This window comes from Tursiops truncatus, chromosome 20, assembly GCF_011762595.2.
Source record: "Tursiops truncatus isolate mTurTru1 chromosome 20, mTurTru1.mat.Y, whole genome shotgun sequence".
NCBI classification, from domain to species: domain Eukaryota; kingdom Metazoa; phylum Chordata; class Mammalia; order Artiodactyla; family Delphinidae; genus Tursiops; species Tursiops truncatus.
In genome coordinates, this window is record NC_047053.1 from 40159028 (window position 1) to 40180150 (window position 21123).

The 21123-nt window shown below is 50.3% G+C and overlaps 2 protein-coding genes across 3 annotated transcripts; one reads left to right on the plus strand and one right to left on the minus strand.

Moving 5' to 3' along the window:
* Positions 1 to 871: 871 nt before the first annotated feature.
* DUSP3 (dual specificity phosphatase 3) lies at positions 872 to 13880 on the minus strand. The gene is made up of 3 exons (XM_033847964.2): positions 13750 to 13880; positions 10608 to 10834; positions 872 to 4811 (listed from the first exon to the last, which is right to left on the minus strand). The coding sequence occupies exons 1-3, from the start codon at positions 13872 to 13874 to the stop codon at positions 4606 to 4608; spliced, it is 558 nt and encodes a 185-aa protein (XP_033703855.1). The 5' UTR covers positions 13875 to 13880; the 3' UTR covers positions 872 to 4605.
* Positions 13881 to 15248: 1368 nt separating this feature from the next.
* CFAP97D1 (CFAP97 domain containing 1) lies at positions 15249 to 20828 on the plus strand. 2 transcript variants are annotated; one of them, XM_073797708.1, is made up of 6 exons: positions 15249 to 15571; positions 16071 to 16141; positions 16413 to 16531; positions 17339 to 17466; positions 17952 to 18008; positions 18515 to 20828. In XM_073797708.1, exons 1-5 carry the CDS (start codon positions 15448 to 15450, stop codon positions 18002 to 18004), a joined length of 495 nt encoding a protein of 164 aa, XP_073653809.1. In that variant the 5' UTR covers positions 15249 to 15447; the 3' UTR covers positions 18005 to 18008; positions 18515 to 20828. The 2 variants fall into 2 exon arrangements, with proteins under 2 accessions (XP_073653809.1, XP_073653810.1); XM_073797709.1 differs by having other exon boundaries at positions 17339 to 17462; positions 18515 to 20825.
* Positions 20829 to 21123: the final 295 nt, after the last annotated feature.

Sequence of the window (21123 nt, forward strand, 5' to 3'; positions counted from 1 at the left end):
CCCAATTTTCTCGAAGTGTTTTATTCAGGGGGAAAAAAGGCAATGCTTATCATAAAGGAGCTTACTGCTACGGGAGGAATTTATAAGACATCTGGAGGGAGGGGATGTTGGGGACTGCCTGCTTGCAGGATGACTCAAATCCTAAAATGCCACCCAGTCATCTTCATGTGAGGCCACCTTGAGACTGTCACCCCTGTCCCCTGCTTTCAGAACATAAATCTTACCTCCCTCATTTGCAGTGGACTACTCTAATCAAGAATATTCCAGTCAGGACTTCCCTGGTAGCGCAATGGTTAAGAATCTGCCTGCCAATGCAGGGGACATGGGTTCGAGCCCTGGTCCGGGAAGATCCCATATGCCGTGGTGCAACTAAGCCCGTGCACCACAACTACTGAGTCCATGTGCCACAACTACTGAGTCCATATGCCATAACTACTGAAGCCCGCTTGCTTAGAGCCTGTGCTCCACAACAAGAGAAACCACTGCAGCGAGAAGCCCTCGCATTGCAACGAAGAGTAGCCCCCGCTCATCGCAACTAGAGAAAGCCAGCGCGCAGCAACGAAGACCCAACACAGCCAAAAATAAATAAACTAATTAAAAAAAAAGAATATTCCAGTCAATTACACCACAATAAAGCTGAAATTTTTTTAATTAAATTATTTTTAACGATTATTCCTAACACAGGAAATTTCTGGTACTGGAGAGATGTTCAATAAATATTTACTGAATGAATGTAATCATCATGGAACCTGTAACTAATCAGGAGGGCTAATTTTTAGACGATTACTTTAAAACGTTAGAAAAAGCAAACAAAAGCTAAGCACAAAAGTATAAAAGAAAATCAACTATGATAAGAAGGACAAAAAGACCATTTCTTTGTAATGTAAGACATTTATTTTGGTTACAGTTTTAGTGTTTTAACACTGATTTGTGATAGAACAGACATCAAACTTACTTTTTTTAAAACCAATTTAATACCTTCCCCTTTTCTGTCCAGAAAATTCACACTTTCACAATCAAATTACCCTAAAAGCTGACAGGAGGTAAGTAAAGCTTCCAAACAATCTGCTCTCCCAACCGGAGATGGCCTCTCTTTCCAATCAGGATAAAATCTTGACTTGGAAGGACCATCGTTGTTGGCTCTTCAGTGGTTTCTGTGCAGGTTTTATGACAGAAAATTTCCTGCGAGAAAAGCTAATATGTTCACATTTTAAGATCAGTGCTTATTTCGATTAAAACATTAGCATCTTATCATTAACTTGTGACACAAAAGGCACCAACATTCCTTTTCCAAGCATCCATCACCACAGGTGGAACACAACGCCACCTGCTGGTCATCATATTGTTACACACCCTATAATTTCCAGATGGCGGTCAATATCAATGCGGATTCTTAAAGAACCCCACGGTGTCAGAGCCAAAAGGGACCTTAGAGGTCTTCAAGTTGAGTCCCCTTGCTTGACAGATGGTGATTGCTGCTCTCCAGCTCACTCAGAGTGGCAGGGAAACAGACCAGCCTGCGGAAGGTGTACTGCTTTAGAATCTAGAAGAAAACTGTTTGGTGCTCTCATCTGGCCTAGATGGGGGTTTGCTAGTCAAAGAAAGAGATCAGGTCAGAGGAGGGGGTAGAGGCATCCTGAGTTCCTATCCCATCACTTCCCAGGGGTAGAAAGCTATCCAGAAACAGCTTTCCACTCACAGCTGGGCATGTGTTGGCTCAAACAATAGAATTTGATTTTGAGGAGCTATAGCTCGTGAAGTAAATACGGCGTTTCCGGGACTAAAAACTATCAAGAAAACCCAAGTTATCAGCAAAAAAGTAGCCCCAAAGTGAAGGCATTAATTCTCCCCATGGCCTTTTCTCCAACATACCCCTAACAAAGAGTCCTTCAAGAGATCCTGTCAGCCGGCCTAAGCAGCTGTGGCTGTCCTGTGCAGGGACCACTGCCTGGGTGTGGGACGGGGACCCCCGCCCCAGCTCCTGGGCCTCTTCCGGAAGTGGAGCAGAAAGCTCTGACTTAGGGATGCTACATGTTTCCTAGAAGAAGAGCCACACATTCTAACCCGGCTGGGGACCCACGCTTTTTACTTCCTTGTCCTGGAGCAGAGTCCCGCCGCCCCCAACACCACAGCTTGAACAGCTGTCCTCTGGCCACAAAGCTAACTGGCTCTTGTGCACACGAGCTGGGTCACGGACATGCCCAGGGGCTCATTTCTTGAGGAGGAGTGTAGTAGGGGAGAAAGAATTCAGCTTCAGAGAGCAGCCACCCTGAAATCTCGCCTCAGCTCTGCCTTAGAGCTGGGCAGCCCTGAGCACTACACCCCTACTCACTCTGAACCCCGGTTCCTTTCCTGAAAGGTAACAATACATGAATAAGTCCTACCAAGTTAATAGGTTATTGTGAGGATGAAGATAGATTAAGTGCGAGAGTTATCTGGGCACTGCGAGGGACGTGGTGGAGAGGGTGGCCGTGTCACTTAGGTCTATTGGGGCAGCCTCGTAGCTGAAAAAGAAGACAGATTCTAGTTTGTTCGGGGCTGCTGAGGTCACAAAGCAAAGGGGACATCCAGGCTGCGGAGGTACTGCTTCTGCCAAGACAGAGACCATGACACCTGGGTGTGAGGCCCAAGGCACGCCTGCTTCTCCTCAACCTAGCTGGAAGCTTCTGGTCAACTCTGGAAAAGGCACATTCCCCACCTCCATACAGTAATGACGCTGCCTGAATTGCAACTTAAAACTGAATTTTAAATATTCAACAAAAGTCCCTGATATTTCCTTTCAGGTAAGACTCCTTTGCAGATCCTTGCAAGTGATCCTACCACCAAGTCAGGCTTCTGGGAGCTTGATACACCCCCCAGAACAACACCCTGCATATATTTGGTGCTCAAAAAAAAAAAAAAAAAAAAGTTTAGGGCTTCCCTGGTAGCGCAGTGGTTGGGAGTCCGCCTGCTGATGCAGGGGACACGGGTTCATGCCCCGGTCCGGGAGGATCCCACGTGCCGCGGAGCGGCTGGGCCCGTGAGCCATGGCCGCTGAGCCTTCATGTCGGAGCCTGTGCTCCGCAACGGGAGAGGCCACGGCAGTGAGAGGCCCGCGTACCGCAAAAAAAAAAAGTTTAATTCCACAAACTTTTATCAGACATCTATGTGCTAAGCGCTGGGGGCAGAGCTGAGGACCACCTCTCTGCCGTTAGGGAACCTGAAGATGACAGCACTGCATCGGTTGCCCTGATGGCAATCATGTCAAGTGCTAAGAAGACTGTGTTCAAAACAAAACGCCTATATTCTGACAAATGTGCGCACACGCACACGTGTGTGAGTGCTTGTGCGTTCCGACGTCATCCTAAAAAAGTCCTTACAGAGGCTGTTTCTTTTTGTTTCCTCTACCACCAGTAAAGGCTGCATTTGGACGTTCCGCCATGTTTCCTTTCTGCCTGGATGAGTCATTTTTTGCTGCCAAGGCTCCTGGACCTTTTCTGGCAGCAGAGAGCTGGAAGAACTACCTGTGAGTGGGCAGGATGTGAGCCTGGGCCCGTTCAACCCCTTGCTTGTCCAGCCACTGGCTGTGTTGCTCTCTCTCTCTCTCTCTCACACACACACACACACACACACACACAGATACGCACACGCGCGCACGTGCACGCACGTGCTATAATTGGCCAACTTCCTCCTCCTGCTCTTGGAATAGTAACCGAGACAAAAAGCAGTGAGCACGAGTGGCTTGGGCTCGCCAACACTATAATTCAGGACAAAACCCTTGTAATTCTCCAAATGGTGGGGTTTTTAAATAGGCTGGACTTCAACACCCTGTTTTCTAAAAAAGAAAAATAAAACCCTGCCCAAGGCATCGCTCTTCTAACCGACCAAGTGACCTCTGAGAGCCGGGTACCCCGAAGAGGTGGATTCTGAACTCAAGCCTTCCAAGAAGTCACATTTTTAAACAATTAATTTAGGAGAGCCCTCCAGGGACATGTATGTGCCCACTCAAAGGCTTCTTTGTTTCGGTATCTTTAATCCTAAGGAAATCATTAAAATGCAGTCTCTTCATGGGAATTTCCACCCACGGACAACTGACCCTGAGCCAACTTCAGACCTCACGACGTGCCTCTGCCTACGAGCAGGGTGTGGACAGCTGTGAGGGGACAGGGGAGACAGACACGGTGGGGGGAGAGGGGCCCGCGTTTGCATAGTTCCTTTACAGGGCTGGGGTCCCCACTCAGGAGAGGGCCCAGGGGTGAAGGGTGGGGAGGCGGGGAGGGGTCCCTGTGAGCATCTCAGGCCTTACACCTCCACACACCCCTTGCCCTGGGCCATCCAGGAGAAGCACGCCCGTCACAGGCCTGCACCCCCTCTGCGCCCCCTCCTCAGGGTGAGGACATCATAAATTGTAGGCACCAGGGAGCAGGAATGCCCTCCTCAGCAAGCTTCTTCATATGCTCCCCAGGGGGAAAGTGGCCCAGGGCTGTGTTGGGACAGACTTGTGGGCAAGTGCCTGGTGATGCTGGGAGCAGGGTACACTGTGTTTCCTAAACATGGCAGCTTGGGACACCACAACCAGGGCGCCTCCCTCCATCCGACCTCTAGAGAAGAGGCAGTGAGGGCGCCCTAGAGTTTCAATTTCCCCTCCTTGACTAGTCTATCATTGAGCTGGCAGAGCTGGGCCAGGAAACCATCGTTGGGGCCGATCTCACGGTTCTGCCTGACGATGCTCAGGGCAGACTTGACATCCATCTTCTGACGCATCATGAGATACGCGATGACGAGAGTCGGGGAGCGGCTGTAACCCTCACGGCAGTGGACGAGCACTCGGCCTGTGAAAGATAGGGACACAGTGAGCTGGGGCCGTCCCGTCACACCTCGACTCCAGTCAAAACCCTTCCAGGGGGCTTCCCTGGTGGCGCAGTGGTTGAGAGTCCGCCTGCCGATGCAGGGGACACGGGTTCGTGCCCCGGTCCGGGAAGATCCCACGTGCCGTGGAGCGGCTGGGCCCGTGAGCCATGGCCGCTGAGCCTGCGCGTCCGGAGCCTGTGCTCCGCAACGGGAGAGGCCACAGCAGTGAGAGGCCCGCGTACCGCAAAAAAAAAAAAAAAAACCCTTCCAGGAAATATAAATGAAAATTATAACGCGAGGCCATTGTGTGCCCACCAGAATGGCTAAGATGAAAAAGATAAATACAAAACACACAGCATTAGTGAGAATGTGGAGCAGCTAGGACTTTGATCTGTGGCTCGGGGACGGGGTGTAAACTGGCGCACAGCTTCGGAAAGCCATGTGGCGGGATCTACTCAAGCTGAACACATGCATTCCCCAGGGCCTGACAGTTCCATCCCAGACCCATGGCCGGCAGGAGTGCACGCACACGTCTGCTAAAAGACTGCAGGCAGCACTGTTCACGGTAGCCCCAAGCTGGACACTCCCAAAGGCCCGTCAACGGCAGAGTAGATAAATACTAAGGATGAGCAATCTCCAGCTTCCCAGATACAGCATGGAAGAAACACACAAACAGGATGTGTACGATCCCATAGGGTAGAAGAGCCAGGGGACTCCCCTGGTGGTCCAGTGGTTAGGACTCCACGCTGCCACTGCAGGGGAACTAAGATCCCGCGTGCCGCAAAGTGTGGCCAAGAACAAAAACAAAACTTTAACAACAACAAAAAAGAGCCAGCAACACTGAACTATGCTGTTAGAAGTCTGGATACTGGTATGCGAGGCGGGAGATGTGACACTGGGAGGGAATACGTCGGGGGGTTTCTGGGGTGCTGCTCATGCTTTCTTTCTTGATCTGGGGGCTGGTACATGGGTGTGTGCAGCGCACTGATACACTGTGATATGGGTACTTCTCTATGTGAATCTTCTATTTCAAGCAAAAGCAAAAGATGACAACCACCCAAATGTCCATCAACAGGTAAATGGATAAACAAACTGTGGTACGTCCATCCAACAGAAGGCTACTCAGCGTTAAAAGGGCATTCCTGATACGTGCAACAGCGCGGAAGAAACTGAAAGTAATGATGCTGAGTGAAAGAGGCCAGACCAAAAATGTGGACATACCGTGCTACTTCATTGATATGAAAGTCTACAAGATGTGCACTAACGTCTAGTGATAGAAAGCAGATGGGTGGTTGCTGAGGAACAGAGGGAAGAGAGGGGTGGAAGGGAGAGGTCACAAAGGGACATGAGGGAAATCTGCGGGGTGACGGAGAAGCTCACGATCTTGGTTGTGGTCACGGCTTCACAGATGCATACATGTGTCAAAACTTACCAAACTCAACTGTGTGTAGTTTACTGAACGTCAGTTATGCCGCAATAAAGCCACTTAAAAAATAAAAGGTACGTGCGTGTCAAATAAAAACACAAGAAATCAAAACAAACACACAAACAGGGCTTCCCTGGTGGTGCAGTGGTTGAGAGTCCACCTGCCGATGCAGGGGACGCGGGTTCGTGCCCCGGTCCGGGAAGATCCCACATGCTGCAGAGCGTCTGGGCCCGTGAGCCATGGCCGCTGAGCCTGCGTGTCCGGAGCCTGTGCTCCGCAACGGGAGAGGCCCGCGTACCGCAAAAACAAACAAACAAAAAAAAACCACACAAACAAAAACACCCTCTCGTGGTCCCCCAAATGTCCCACGAGGCTCTACTAAATCTGCCCCTCCCCCCGCCACTGACGTCATCCCCTCCTCCCTCTCCTCCCTCCCTCCAGCCGTCTGGCAACACCAGCCCGCTACCCATACTCCTTCATCCCCTTCTCCCTGCTTTGGTCCCCCCACCCCCTGACGGGCCACATATCTTTTTCACTTGTTTGCTGTCATCTTCCCCCAAAACATAAGCTCCACGAGGGCAGGGATGTCCGTCTGTTTTGCTCCCTGCTGCATCCCCAGCGTTGGGTGAAAGAAGGAAGGGATGGTCAGGAGAGGTCAGAACCTTGTCAACAAGGTTCTTGTAGCCTGAGCTACAAGCCTCGGCTTCTCTTATCCCCACCCCCTCCTCACACAGAGTGCTCAGTTCAGGTCCCTGTCACCTCCCACCTCTGCCCCCTCACCTCCAAACTGAGTTCTCACTCTATCTTCACCACCACCAACCCCCACTCTAGCTGGAGGGAGCTTTCTAAAATATAAAAACGTGACCTGCCACCATTAGCCGGGTAGTCTAGTCCCCAAGGTGTGACATACCAGGCCAACCGCCCACGGCCCCGACACCTTTCCAGGCTTTTTCTCAGCCTTTGCACATGTTTTTCCATCTACCTGGCACATCCTCTCCCTCTTGGCTACTTGGCAAACTCCTGCTCATACCTTAAGACCCCAGCTCAAGTATTTCTTTGTCAGCATCGGGACTTAGAACCCAAATCTTTGAAGTCATGTGAATCTGGGTTTAAATTTTAACTTGCTGGTTGTGATGGTTAAACTTGTCAACTTGGCTTGTCTATGATGCCCAGTTGCTTGGTGAAACACTAGTCTCGAAGAGATTTTGTAGATGTAATGAATATCTCCCATGACTTGACTTTAAATAAAGGACATCACCCTTGATAAGGTGGGTGGGCCTCATCCAATCAGTGAAAGAGCTTAAGAGCAAAAAACTGAGGCTTCCTGGAGAAGGAATTCTACCTCCAGAAGTCCTGCCCGCGTTTCCAGCTGCAGGTCTGCCTGACAGATTTCAGATTTGCCAGCCCCTATGATTACGTGAGCCAATTCTCTGAAATAAATAATAGCTATATTCTACTGGTTCTGTTTTTCTGGAGAACCCTGGCCAATACACTGGTTATTACTCTGTGACCCACCTAAGCCCACTGTGCCTCAGTTTCCTTGTCTGTTCTAATAGTACTCATGGCACAAGGTGGTTGGAAGATTAAAGGAAGTGACATAAAACCCTTAGGCTAGGGACTTACCTGGTGGCGCAGTGGTTAAGAATCCTCCTGCCAATGCAGGGGACACGGGTTCGATCCCTGGTCCGGGAAGATCCCACATGCCGCGGAGCAACTAAGCCCGTGCACCACAACTACTGAGCCTGCGCTCTAGAGCCCACGAGCCACAACTACTGAGCCCGCGTGCCACAGCTACTGAAGCCTGCGCACCTAGAGCCCATGCTCCACAACGAGAAGCCACCGCAATGAGAAGCTTGCGCACTGCAATGAAGAGTAGCCCCCCCCCCCGCCACAACTAGAGAAAGCCCGTGCGCAGCAAGGAAGACCCAACGCAGCCAAATAAATTAATTCAAAAAAGAAAGACTTAGGCTAGTGCCTGGCAGATGGGAACACTCAATAAATAAATATTAGCCAACACTACGAGTCCTCTGCTGGCACCTGGTACATCCTCTTCTACAGCAGCCTGGCTCTGTGTGAGCGTCGGCCACACAAAGACCGACCCTCCTCTGCCAGAGTGTGAGTTCCTTAAGCGTAAGGACTGTGGGGTACCGATTTTAGATGCCTTACAATCTCCAGCATACAGTAGGTGCTCAATAAATATTTGCTGACCAGCCGAGTGAATGAATACCCACCAACACCTCTACACGGGCATTATTCTGAAGGAAATCTGCTGGCCCAGAATCAAACAGAGTGTCTTCCATTCCCGTTAACCTATCCCCAAAACACAACCCTATTTTCCCAATGCTGATGAGCAGGAATGGGGAGTCCTCCACTTTCCTGCCCATTCACTCTCTGGCCAGTGGACCCAAAGTATTCAGAGTGGGGCTTTCCCTGCCCCCGTCCTGGCAACGGGACCCTCTGCAGAGCAGCTGCCTCACCACCTGGAACCAGGAACAGACTCAGCATGCCCAGGGCTCATAGAGCCAGTGTGGAAGGGGAGGGTTCAAAGCCCATCCTTCCAGGCCCCGCCCAGATGCCACCTCCTCCACAAAGCCTCCCTTGATCTTCCCAGATGGAAGTGACTGCTTCCTTCTCTGAGTGCCCCTGGCCACTCCCCTCCTCTCCCCTCTCCAAAGTGATGGGACCCCAGCTCCCCCGAGCCCGGCACAGTGTTGGAGGCCAGCGCATTTCTGTTGACTCACTTGGCCAGTCAATCCTGGAGGCATTTACACTGGGCATTAGAACCCCTGGAATTCCTTTTTGTCACTGGTTCAGTAATCCAGTGTACCTGCTATGTGCCTGATCTATGTCAGGTGCTAGGGAGACCAGACAAGGGACACAGCAGACCCAGCCTGAGGGCAGGCTTCATGGAAGAGAGGACACTATGCCCAGTACTCGAGCACGAGGTGGAGTCTGCCAGAGGACAGGGCAGGGAGAGGCAGAGAGAGCCTTCCAGACTCATGACCCAACCCACGCGGGCTAAGGCAGGAGGTCACACAAAGTCAGGGTATGTTCCTAGTTGTCTGGAAAGAGGAAACCATCAGAGGGCTCTAAGTTCCCTGAATGGATGACCTGTCAACACACAGGAAGAGCGAAATCCATCCCCTTAACTGGGCCCCTCGGTCTCGTCTATACAGGAGCTCAGAACAGCTGAAGAGGAGGTGGGTAAGGTGTACAAGGCAGTGGAGGACCACGAAGGGCCTGATGATAAAGTCTGCAGATTCCCCAGGCAATAAATCTTCCCTTCTGGGCCCCAAACGTGCGCTAACCAGCGGCTAGTAAACTCTGTTCCCTGGAAATCATTCCAGTGGGGAGGCTGCTGGGACAAGAAGCATCAGGGTAGCAGAGACAGGCTAGAATCAGGAGAACAGGGCTGATGACGCCTCAGTGGGGGTCACTCCGCCTGGGAAGGTTTGGGGTGGGGAGGAAGGAAGAGGCTGGAGGAAGCAGCAGGAAGGTAAAGGCAGGTGCTGAGAGAAACAAGCTAAAAGCAGAAAGGGCAAGCGGCCCAGCCTGCTCAGCGGCTGTCCACCCTCTGGCCTTCTAGGATTTCTCTCTGGTACGCCTCGCCCCACTGCCAGCACCTCAGCAGTTCTGCTTCGGTCACACCTTATATTTGGGAGTTGCAGGAAGCATTTAAAAACTGGGCCAAAGTTTGCTGACTTTGGGCCTGAGCCGATCATGACTGGCCCCCTCCCCTTGCCAGGTATTCATGTGACCCAACTGTAGCCAGTGAGATGTGAGGGGGGGCTCCACTGGGGGGTTTCCAGGGAATGTTTCACTTGCTCTTAAGAAAAGAGAGAAACATGAGGAAGAGAGGGCTGCCTCATTTTTGCTGCACTTGGTCCTGTCGGGAGGTGGTAACCAGATCGGCCGCAGCCATCTTGGGACCATCAGGGGAGTCCCCACCACGAAGGGTGGCAGAAGAGTCCTGAAGCCACCACAGAGCTGCTGAATCAGCAAGCCCTGGAGCCCCTTCGCCTCAGGATTTCTTATCACGGAAAAGAACAGATCTTCATTATTGCAGCTATCTGAATGGGGGGAGGGGCTGGCAACTGACTCCCAGCCAAAGTCAGATCCAACACAGGGAGCCCAGGGCTGCCACTGTGTGATGGGTTCGTACATCTCGTGTCATGTGAAGCCACTTGACGGGCAGCCAGCTGAGCAGAGAGAGACCCAAAGCTCTCAGTCATTCAGCACAAGACACAGGAAACAACAGGTTTTCCAAGAAGAGGCCTGTCGTGGGCCTGTTTTCTAGAGAAAGTCCTGTCAAAGGTGCCTCCCATAGTTTCCTGGGTGGCAGGTCCCTTACCGTTCTTCTGAGCCAGGGCCTGGTCGATGAAGTCTGCCGCCTTTTCAAAGTAGGCGCTGAGGTTGAACTCCTGTGTGTCGTTGGCCTTGATGCCCAGGTAGGTGATGCCAGAGTCCTTGTAGAAGTTGGCACTGGTATTGACGTGCATGAAGGACCTGCCCTCGGCCGCATTCAGGACATGGGTGATGCCCAGTTGCTGCAGCTTGGGGATGTCTTGAGCCACAGACCTGGACAGGAGACAGCAGCAGGGGGGTGATCAACTGACCACCTGGCAGCCCTCGGGGGAGAAAGATGGAGAAGATCCCAAGCCTCCTGGCCCAGCAAGGACCCTCCATGCTCTGGCCCCTGACTACTTCTCCAGCCCCAGCTTATGACCCTCTGCCCTCACTCCAGCCAGATCTAATTACCTGCCCCAAATAGCCTGGGCACTTTCATGCCCAGGCTGTTCCCTCTACCTGGAATGCCCTTCTCCACCATCTTCATGGAAACGTACCCTCTCATTTCTCACCACCCTTGGCAGTATTTCCTGATCTCCCCTCCATTCAGCATTGTGCTCCCTATACTGTGGTGGTGGTATCACCACGGGGCTAAAATGGGCTCTGGAGCCAGACTGCCCGGGTCTGATTCCAGCCCTGCCACTTACCAGCCAGACAACCTTGAACAAGCCACTAAACCTTTCTGTGCCTCAGTTTCCCCATCTGTAAAATGGGGGTGATAACAGTACCTACCCCTGGAGTTGTTTTGAGTGTCAAAGGAGCTGTTCTATAGACAGAACCTGACACCGTGGTCACTGCCACTATCCTAATGCTTGACTGTGCTTGTTTGTTTAGCTGTCCAGGCTGTGAGCTCCTTGAGGGAGGAACCATGTCTACTTCATGTCTGTATGCCCGGCACGTCCTACGGAACCTGGCACACAGTAGGTGCTGAACGTGTGGTGAATCAGTGAAGAATGAACTCAGCGCATCCCAGGCAGCCTTCTTCCTTGGATTCTAAAGTGCAGCAGCCCCCTCCCATCCCCCAGAGGGATCCTTTCTGCCATAGTCCACTAGCCACGTCTCTGAAGCTCTCTTGGGTGAGTAAGCACTTGGGGAGCAAGTGGCCTCAACAGAACTCTGGGGGTTACAAAACATTCGATCTGAATAGTCAAAGGGCTCCTTTATTTCATCTCACAACAACGTCCCAGTTCAAACAGCAGTTTATACTTTACAGAACGCCTTCTCCTGCGTGATCTTGTTTGCCTGTCACAGCAGCCCGGGGAGGAAGGACAGAGCTTAAGCTCTGGCCCGACATGACAGCGGAAGGATGTGCATATGCTCACATGGGCTGCTGCGCAGCAGGGCTGGGAGAAGGCCTCCTTTCTCCTCATGCCAGCCCTGCTGTCTTCCTCCTCACCCTGCCTCTCATGCCCATATCAACTGCAAATCTCAAGAGGCAGAAAATGTGGCTCATCCAGGCTCCTCTCTGCCCTGTGAGCCCTGATCAGGAGCCCTGATTTTCTTAAGGCGCTCCCAACTGCGCGGGGGAGGGGGGGCTCGGTACTCAGTCCATCCTCCCTGCTGAGCGCCCCCCACACCCCTGGCTCTGTCAAGGGCAGAGTTACTTGTTCACAACCTTAGTTTTCACTTGGGAAGCGGTGACAGCCCAATGTGCCAAGCCGCCCAAGAGAGCGGGTTTCCGAGAAGGCCGAGGCCGCTTGCTGCTTGGGTGGCTGGAGAGGGGCTTATCCTCAGAACTTGGCAATTACCGAGGCCTTTGGCTGAGATTCTGGGACCCTGTTTTAGCTATCACGACAGTGCACACAATTGTAAAGCAGTGGCTCATTAAAAAGGCACTAAAATAACTAACTTTGAAGAGTCACTACCATGCATCTTCCTTCTCTAAGTCAACATTCAACAACTTTACCATTATCATTGTCATCAATACTGTGAATACTTGTTCAACATCTGTCACATAGTGATGCTTCAAGTGGTGAATGAGTGATGGATGGATGAGACAAGCCCCCACGAGGCCCAGCCTGCCTGCCAGACCCCCTGGCTCCGTGATGGCCCCCATTTCTGTGGCAGTCCTATGCCAGGACCTGGGATACAGACATGAACAAGACATTGACCCTGTCTTCACAATCCCTACAGTGCTCTGGGCCATCATTTCTTCCTGTGTAAAAGGAGAGAACCGGATTAGACATGCAGTCCCTGGGCCCACGGAGCTTAGGGCCTTGGTAACTGGGTCTCAGAAAATCCAACCTACACCCTCCCAAGGCTGTACAGGCATGGGAATCTTTTTTTTTTTTTTGCTTTTGGCTGGTATTTCAGCAACTCTCTGAATGGTTAACACTGGTTTTCTCCTGCTGCTGAGAAATTCTTACTGGTAGTTTGACTATGAGAAAATCAATTTGGTAAGAACTCCTCAGTGATAAATAATAAATGCACTTCCTGGTGGTGAGAAGGTCGGCAGCCTTTTCTAAGTGATGGCTCAGGTCCTTAGGGGGGCGTTATTATTGGATCGTTCTAGAATTCTAGATAAATCAAACCCTAAGTGGAAGGCAGGGGGAGGAGCGAGGAAGCCCGGGCCCATGTCTCTGGACCCCTAGTTTGCGATATTTCAATTCCCACATCTGGGCCTGCCCGGCCGGGAAAGTTCCACGCCCGAATTGTGACGTCATCCCGTTGCCATGGCAGCGAAGGCAGACATTCCGCGGTGACCTCACTGCAGAACCAGGCAGCTGTCACATGACGAGCGGGCCGGAGACCGGCCGGGGGACAGAGGGCCACCTGTTAAGTGAACCTGGTAGCCCCGACACGGCCCAAGGCCGAGCCCCTAGAGGGTTGTGGCTTCGGGCCTGACGCCCGGCTGCCCGAGCTGCGCCCGGGTCTCTGCCACCCAGCGAAGGGAAGAACAGAGCTGGGGCGGGGCGGGGCGGGGTTCAGCCCCTCCGCCCTAAGCGCGAGGGTGGGCGGTGACTCCAGCCCCCGCCCAGCCCCCGCCCAGCCCCCGCCCAGCCCCCGCCTCGGCTTCCGGAGGAACGACCCCGCCCTGGCTCCCCCCACCCGCGCCCGCCGACGCCCCCACCCCCAGCCCTCGGGTGGGCGGGGCAACCCGGGGAGGGGCCTTTGGGGTGTCTCGGGGCCCGGGAGCGGCGACTCACGCGTTGCCCACGTAGATCCTGGGGGTGACCTCGTTGCAGGGCTGGCTCGGGAGGCTGTAGCAGCCGCTGCCGTCCGACAGCAGGTCGTTGAGATCCTGCACCGAGAGCTCAAACGGGCCCGACATGGCGGCAGCCGGGCCCTGCACGCCCGGGCAGCAGCAAGCTAAGGGAGAGCGGCCGGGTCAGCTGGGCGGGCGCTCCGGAGCCGGGACCCGCCCCGTCCCGCCCCGGAGGCGGGCCCGCCGGGCACGGGAAGCGGCGGAGCGCCGGCGGCCAGGCGCGCTCCGCTCCCGGGAAGTATGCGCGTCGCCAGGCGCCAGGCGGACGCGGGGACAGACCTCTGGGCCTGAGTTAGGGGGCTGAGATGCCGCTACTCCGGAGTTTTGGGGGGGTCCTCTTCCCACCCCCTGTTAAGGCATGGAAGTGCAGTAACTTCACTGGACTAAATGCAGGGCGCAATAAAAGTTTCTCTTGACCGGGGTACACCCTAGTGTCGCTGAATTTTCTCAGGATTACAGGGACACCCGGGTTCCGTTTGTGAGCTCTGCCTGCTGCGGACCAGCAACGTTGGCATCACCCGGGAGCTGGTCAGAAATGCAGAATCTCCGCCCCAGCTCAGACCTGCTGAGTGAGAATGTGCCTTTTATACGCCCTGCTGGGGATCCCTACGAAGGTTTAAAGTTTGAGAAGCCCAACTCGGGGGCACATTTCTTCCAGCCTTCAGTGAGAGTTGGCATCGTGCTTAAAGCTTGGGCTCTATGCAAGCAAGCATGGCATTCTGGCCCTGGGCAATGACTTAACCTCTCTGAGCCCGTTTACTGCAAAAATGAGGGTAATAAGAGCACCTAACTCCTAGGGTGGTTTGAAAGATCAACATGCCAGGAAAGCGCCCAGCTCTACATAGTGAGCACTGGATAGGCGTTCTCCCTCTCTTGATCAGCAAACGCGTAGCGCACCCACTAGGTGCTACACCCTGTGCTACTGTGGACGCGAATCCCTCTCCTTTGCAGCCCTTCCTGGAGCAGCTGCCAGCCCACTGTGAGCCACACGATGTCAGCAACTCATCATTTACTGAGGTCCAGCTGCCAGCAAAAGACCGTCTCTGTTCTCCTCCACTGCCATGAAAATGGCAGCTACCACCTCTCCAAAAAGCACCTGTGGTCCTGGGAATTCAGGAAACCCACATCCTGAGCCCAGTTCTGCCGTTAACTTGTTCTACAGAAGTTTGGCTGTTGCTCTGGACTTCAGTTTCCTCATCTGCAAAATGAAGAAATCGGATCAAATTATCGTTAAGGTCTTTTACTTCTGCAAACAGCTGTAGTCTCACACCTTCAGGGAAACCATTGCAGTGGAGACTAAACTCAGAGCCCAAGGTGTGTAACCAAGGCTGGATGTCTCCCCATCCCACCCCGTGCCTTCCCACCCCTCCCAGACACCACACCTTTTCCTGCTGCTGTTGGTGGTACGTGCATTCCAGACAGCTGGGAAAGCTTCTGAGCCTCTGCCTTCATCTTGACTGGGTTAGCTCTCAAAAGAGAAGCCCAGGGACGGCCAGGCATGCTCTGGGGCTCCTCCTTCTTCCGGGGGACCTGTCCCTGATGTCATAACTGGGTAACTGACAACCCGTCATGGGGACAGCTAAGTACCTCACAGAGGAGCCTGGGTGCCTCATTTCTGAAGTGAGACTAGGAAGAGAAGATGAACAATTCCCCGGATTATCTAGCCTACCCTGTGATCGTCTCTAATCATAGACAGAGCACATCATTCAGGAGGAAACTGGACTTTGGCCACTACGTATTTCATCAGAATAGACTACAAATAGGTACGTGGGGCAATTTGAACGGGACACTGCGATTAGGGTTCTGGAAGGGCCCACCTTAGAGATATTGACGGTAAACCAGACCAGTACATGGCTTTGCAAATTTATCTTCCACCAGGGAGTTCATTTGATGGATATGCTCATTTAAACTCTTTAAAGCCAAAGTAAGGTAGACAGAGGATAGGGCTTTCAGCATCCAGTAGCCAGGCTAGTCGTACTGGGAAAGGGTGGGAGAGAGGTTTCTTTCATTAGATTCTAAGGATATTTATGTCTGTAAATTTTACTTTTCACAGCCCTCACCATTCTCTCGTGTCTGCTCAAAACTCTCCAAAAGATGTCAGTTTGGGAAACTCAACTAAACCAAAATTCCTGACCTGGATTAGTTCAGAATTCAAACTTGTAATGTTTTAATCAGGGCCGTTGTCTAGAATGTGAGCAGATTTTCTAAGGCTACTAAGAGGACACCTGTGATGTAACATTGCTCTCTTTCCCCCCTCTCTAGTGAAGCCTACTGTTGATACCAAGCTTCCAGTGGTGCACACACATCACATTTTAAAACTGAGCAAACTACAGGTACTTGTTCCTGCCATTATTGATTTTATCTATGTCCTAAAGAGGGCCAGTTTCCCAGAGCTTTCTAAATACCCCCCTCACCAAAGATTCGTTCACCCTTCTCCTCCCCATACACACCACCCCTGGATTCCTCAGCTTCTCTCCCAGTCTCCACTGTGGCCCCCAATATGCCCCTTTCGCACAATCCCAGAGGAGGGGGATGCTCAGCGATTGTGGGATGGAGGGCCATGTAGCAATGACGTCACCACGATGGGGTGGGGTTTCTCACTAGGGTGAACAGAAGAAATTCGACAAAATCGAATATGAAAACAAGCAACTGTGTCAGAAGATTGCCAACGCCCACCGCGGCCCTGCCAAGGTGGATTGCTGGAACGAATATTTCTCTAAGAGGTAGTGTTCTTTCTCTTCATTTCATTTTCCAAAAGTCAAAATTGACTTCACCCTTTTTGGGTTTTAGTGCCAGAGGAATTCTCAAGGAAAGTTATCTTGAGGGATAACCAAAGAGACCAAGTTAAGGAGAAAGAAAACCACCCCGAACAGGGACCTTTCTCTAGCGTTAAAGAGCTTTTTTTCCCTCTAAGAGACTCTTCAGGGTCCTATTTAGAGTTTGACACAAGAAAGCACTTTTGTAAAATGGTGACCATGGCTGGGACTACAGCACTCTTAAAATCATTTCCGCAAATATTTCCTGAACTACCACGTGCTAAGCACCAGGACTATAGAGGTGAAACGGAAAGAAGAGTGGGGTGTGTGTGTGTGTGTGTGTGTGTGTGTGTGTGTGTGTGTGACAGCTGAGGGGAGTGAGGTGAACGAAAACTTGTCATCAGCCATTTGTGATGTATCTATAGGCAAGACCTTCATCCTCTAAGCCAGAGATTCTCAATCCTGGTTTCACATAGTAATGCCTGGGAAGCTTTTGCAAAATGCCAATGCCCAAGCTCCATCCCAGACCAATAAAGTAGAATTTTCTAGTAGGCAGCAGGGCTGAGAACCACTGATCTTAATCTGAAAAGGCTTTGCACGTTTCCCAGAGCGTGGTCTGGTTCAACAGGCATACGGGGCCTCAGGGCTCTGCGGGACAGCTGGTTCCCTGCACTTTGGCAGCCTGGATTTATGACATCACGACTTCATCTCCCCCACTCCCATCCAGGAGGAGAACTTTATTCTTCACGCATCTTGGGATTTTGTATTTTTCAGCTTAAACAGAGAAACAAGGAACCGGGAGCTAGTGAGAATCACCATGGAAAACCAGGGCATTCTGAAGAGGCTTGGTGATCGCAAACCCCACTATGACCGCAGGTCGTTGGAGTTAGACTGGCAGGCACGTGGGTACTCTGATATTCGTACGCACGCACAGAGTTTGCGTTCAGAGTAGAGCCAATCTCAGGAGAGACCCCTAAGCGGCTGAGGGTGAAATCATGAGAAATGCAACAATCGTTGAAAGAAAAACTACCCAGAGCCTACAAAGCTAACAACAGGAGCAAACCATCCAGCAGCTTGGTAGCAAAGCCATCATGTGTCAGCTTCAGAGAATATCTGGTAGCATCTTCCCTCATCCCTTAATTCATTCAGGCTGAATGGACAAGCAAAGGGGATGAGGGTATACAATTCAGTATGTGGTTGACTTGCTTCTTTTAGGAATGGCTCTTCAAGAAGGAAAACAAAAAGCCATCCGCAGTGCTTTTATAAACTTCCACTCCCTGTCTTTGGTCTGAAAGCCTTTTCTAAGCCACCCGTAGGATTTAGAACTTCAGCTTTCGCATCAGCACCCTGGCATTGACATAAATCTTTCTGATTCTTTTCCTTCAAGAATTCAAGGCGCTATATCAGAAATACAACCAAATATCTTCTCTCCTGAGATGAATAGGTATGTCTTCACACGGCTGCTCTTTATTAGAGAACACGGTGATCACAGTCGATGCCAAAGTCCTGAAAACCGTGTAGATGGAGAACGAGGGGCCCAACTAAGGGGTGGATTTTGCTCTTCTGTAATATTGATTGGCCATCCAGTCAGGGACTAGAGCTCTGTCTTTGTTTCCTCTCTGCATACAAGTAGGAAATGACTGCCTTTTGTCATCAGCTTTGAGGCTTTACGTGAGTCTAAGGGGAAGTGATTTGTTTCAATAAGACGTAAACAGGAGGTCTTGTGGCTTTAATATTATGCTAAACTTATATTACAGATCTCTGTCACTGTTCAAAAGTAATACTGTGTTGGCATTTTGTATTATTTCATATTGTTAGTAGTGACTAAGTTTCCCCGCTCTGCCGCTGCCCCTGGGGAGAAGGATAAATGGACGCTCAAGCTTTCCAAAGAACAGTTCTGTATAATTGATGGCTGTCCATTTCTCTCCCTGTCCTCTCCCTGAATGCAAGGTTACTCACCATGGAAAAGACAAGAGAAGGCCCTAGGATTTCTTAGCTGCTTAGGATTTCAAGACACTGCTAAGTGGCTGAATGCTCAGTCTTAAGATGCTACAATAAAGCTTGGAACATAAAATGAGTAAGTTACATTTAAAGTACCCAAAGGCTTTAAGTCCCATCTCCAAATGGAGACAGAATGGGGCAGGCAGAAGGAAAGATGCAACAAGCATTTTTATGGGGGCTATGAAAAGTTTTAATGAGAGAGAAAGAGACAACTTTTTAAACCATACACCGTCACCACCACCCCGGGGGAAAGAATAGGTGGGGTGTGATGATCCAGCCACAAGTTCAGCTCTGTCAAAATGGAAAACAAAAGCATATGAACCCATGACAAGACAGTGCTGCATGTCTTCTGTAATTGGTCTAATTATTTTGAAAGAGAGTAGATCTTACATGTTCTTATCGCAAATAAATAAATGTTTTATTTTAAAACAATTAGATTTACAGGAAGTTGCAAATAAATGTACAGTGGGGCCTCCTGTGCCCTTCACCCAGCTTCCCCCAATGTTAACATCTTGTGTAAATACAGTACAGTATCAATCTAGGAAGTTGACATTGCTACAATCTATAGAGCATATATAAATTCACAATTATACATGCACTCATTTATATGTAGGTGTATAGCTAGTTTTATGTAACTAGCATGTCTAGTTTTGTATAAGTACAACCGCATTCGAGACAGTTAACTGTACCATTATGGAAATACTCTACTGTACTCCCCCTTTTGGCCACAGCCTCCCTCTTCCTCCAGCCCTAACCCCTGGCAATCACTAATCTGTTTTCCATCTCTGTAATTATGCTGTTTCATGAGTGTTACATAAATGGGGTCATGCAGTATGTATCCATTCTTTTCAGATTGGCTTTTTTCACTCCATATAATTTCCTTGAGGTTCATCCAGGTTGTGTATACCAATAATTCATTCCTTTTTATTGCTGAGTAGTATTCCATGGTAGGAATGTACCACAGTTTATGAATGTACCATTCACCTACTGCAGGACATTTGGGTAGTTTCTAGTTTTTTGACCGTTTTGAATAAAGCTGCTGTGAACTTTTGTGCACAAGTTTCTGCATGAAAGTAAGTTTGATTTCTCTTGGATAAATGCCCAAGAGTGTATTGGGGTTGTATGATAAGTCCATTTTAAAAGAAACTGTAAAGCTATTTCCAGAGTGGCTGTACCATTTACATTCCCACCAGCAATGGATGAGTGAGCCAGTTTTTCCACATCCTCAGCAGCAATTTGATGTTACCACCATTTTTAATTTTAGGCATTATAACATGTGCGCAGTAGAGAAACTTGCATTTCTCTAATTAATGAAGTTGAACATCTGTCATATGCTTACTTGCTATCTGTATATCCTCTTTGGTAAAATATTGGTGCATTTGCCCGTTTTCTAATTGGATTTTTTTTTATTGAATTTTCAGAGTTTTTTACATATTCTAGATCCAGGCCCTTTGCTGGATATGTGATCTGCAAAATATTTTCTCTGTAATTTATCTTTTCATCTTTCACAGAGTAAAGCATTTTAATTTTGATGACATTCAATTTATCAATGGTGAAACTGTTCTGTATCCTGGCTCTCTCATATCAGTATCCTGGCTGTGATACTGTGTATAGTTTTGTAAGGTGCTACCACCTGGGGAAACTGGGTAAAGGGGACACAGGATCTCTCTGTATTATTTTTCACACATGTCAATCTACAATTATCTCAAAATAAAAAGTTTCAAGAAAAAATCAATATGTCCAAATGTAAATTCATTTTTAAACTGGTTCCAGTTCATCTCGGTTTGAGGAACTATTCTTCTAGACATCCAGGTGAGAAGTCTGGCAGTCATCCTTTACTCCCTCTCTTTCATCCCTTCCTCCTTCCTGCTTTTTTTTTTTTTTTTTTTTTGCAGTACGCGGGCCTCTCACTGTTGTGGCCTCTCCCGTTGTGGAGCACAGGCTCCGGACGCGCAGGCTCAGCGGCCATGGCTCACGGGCCCAGCCGCTCCGCAGCACGTGGGATCTTCCCGGACCGGGGCACGAACCCGTGTCCCCTGCATCGGCAGGGGGACTCTCAACAACTGCGCCACCAGGGAAGCCCCTTCCTGCATATTTTTAATCTACCAGTCCTGCTTCTCAGTCTTTGTATGTGCTACTGCCCATTTCAGGCGCTTGTGATTTACAACCAGTATTATTAATGCAAAAATATGCCCATATCACTTTCTAGCTTAATACACCTTCAATGATTTGCCATTCCTTCCAGAATGAGCCACACTTCTTAATATGGCCCCCCTCAATCCTGTTCCTCCTGTCTTGGAAGCCTCTATCAACAGGAATTCTTAGTTCAAGCAACAGAAATTGACTTTAAGTAGTGAAATAATTTATTGAAAGAATATGAAATCGTTAACAGTATTTGCTAGAAAACTGCGGAACCCAGCTTCAAGCGGCACATCAAGGGACAGCGCTCCAAGTCTTGCTGTAGAACTGGTCTGTGGCGCTGTGGCTAGCACAGCTGCCCTTGCTCTATCTAGAGCTGGATCTTGCTGACCTGCTAGTGCCGCCTCTGAAAAGTCTTC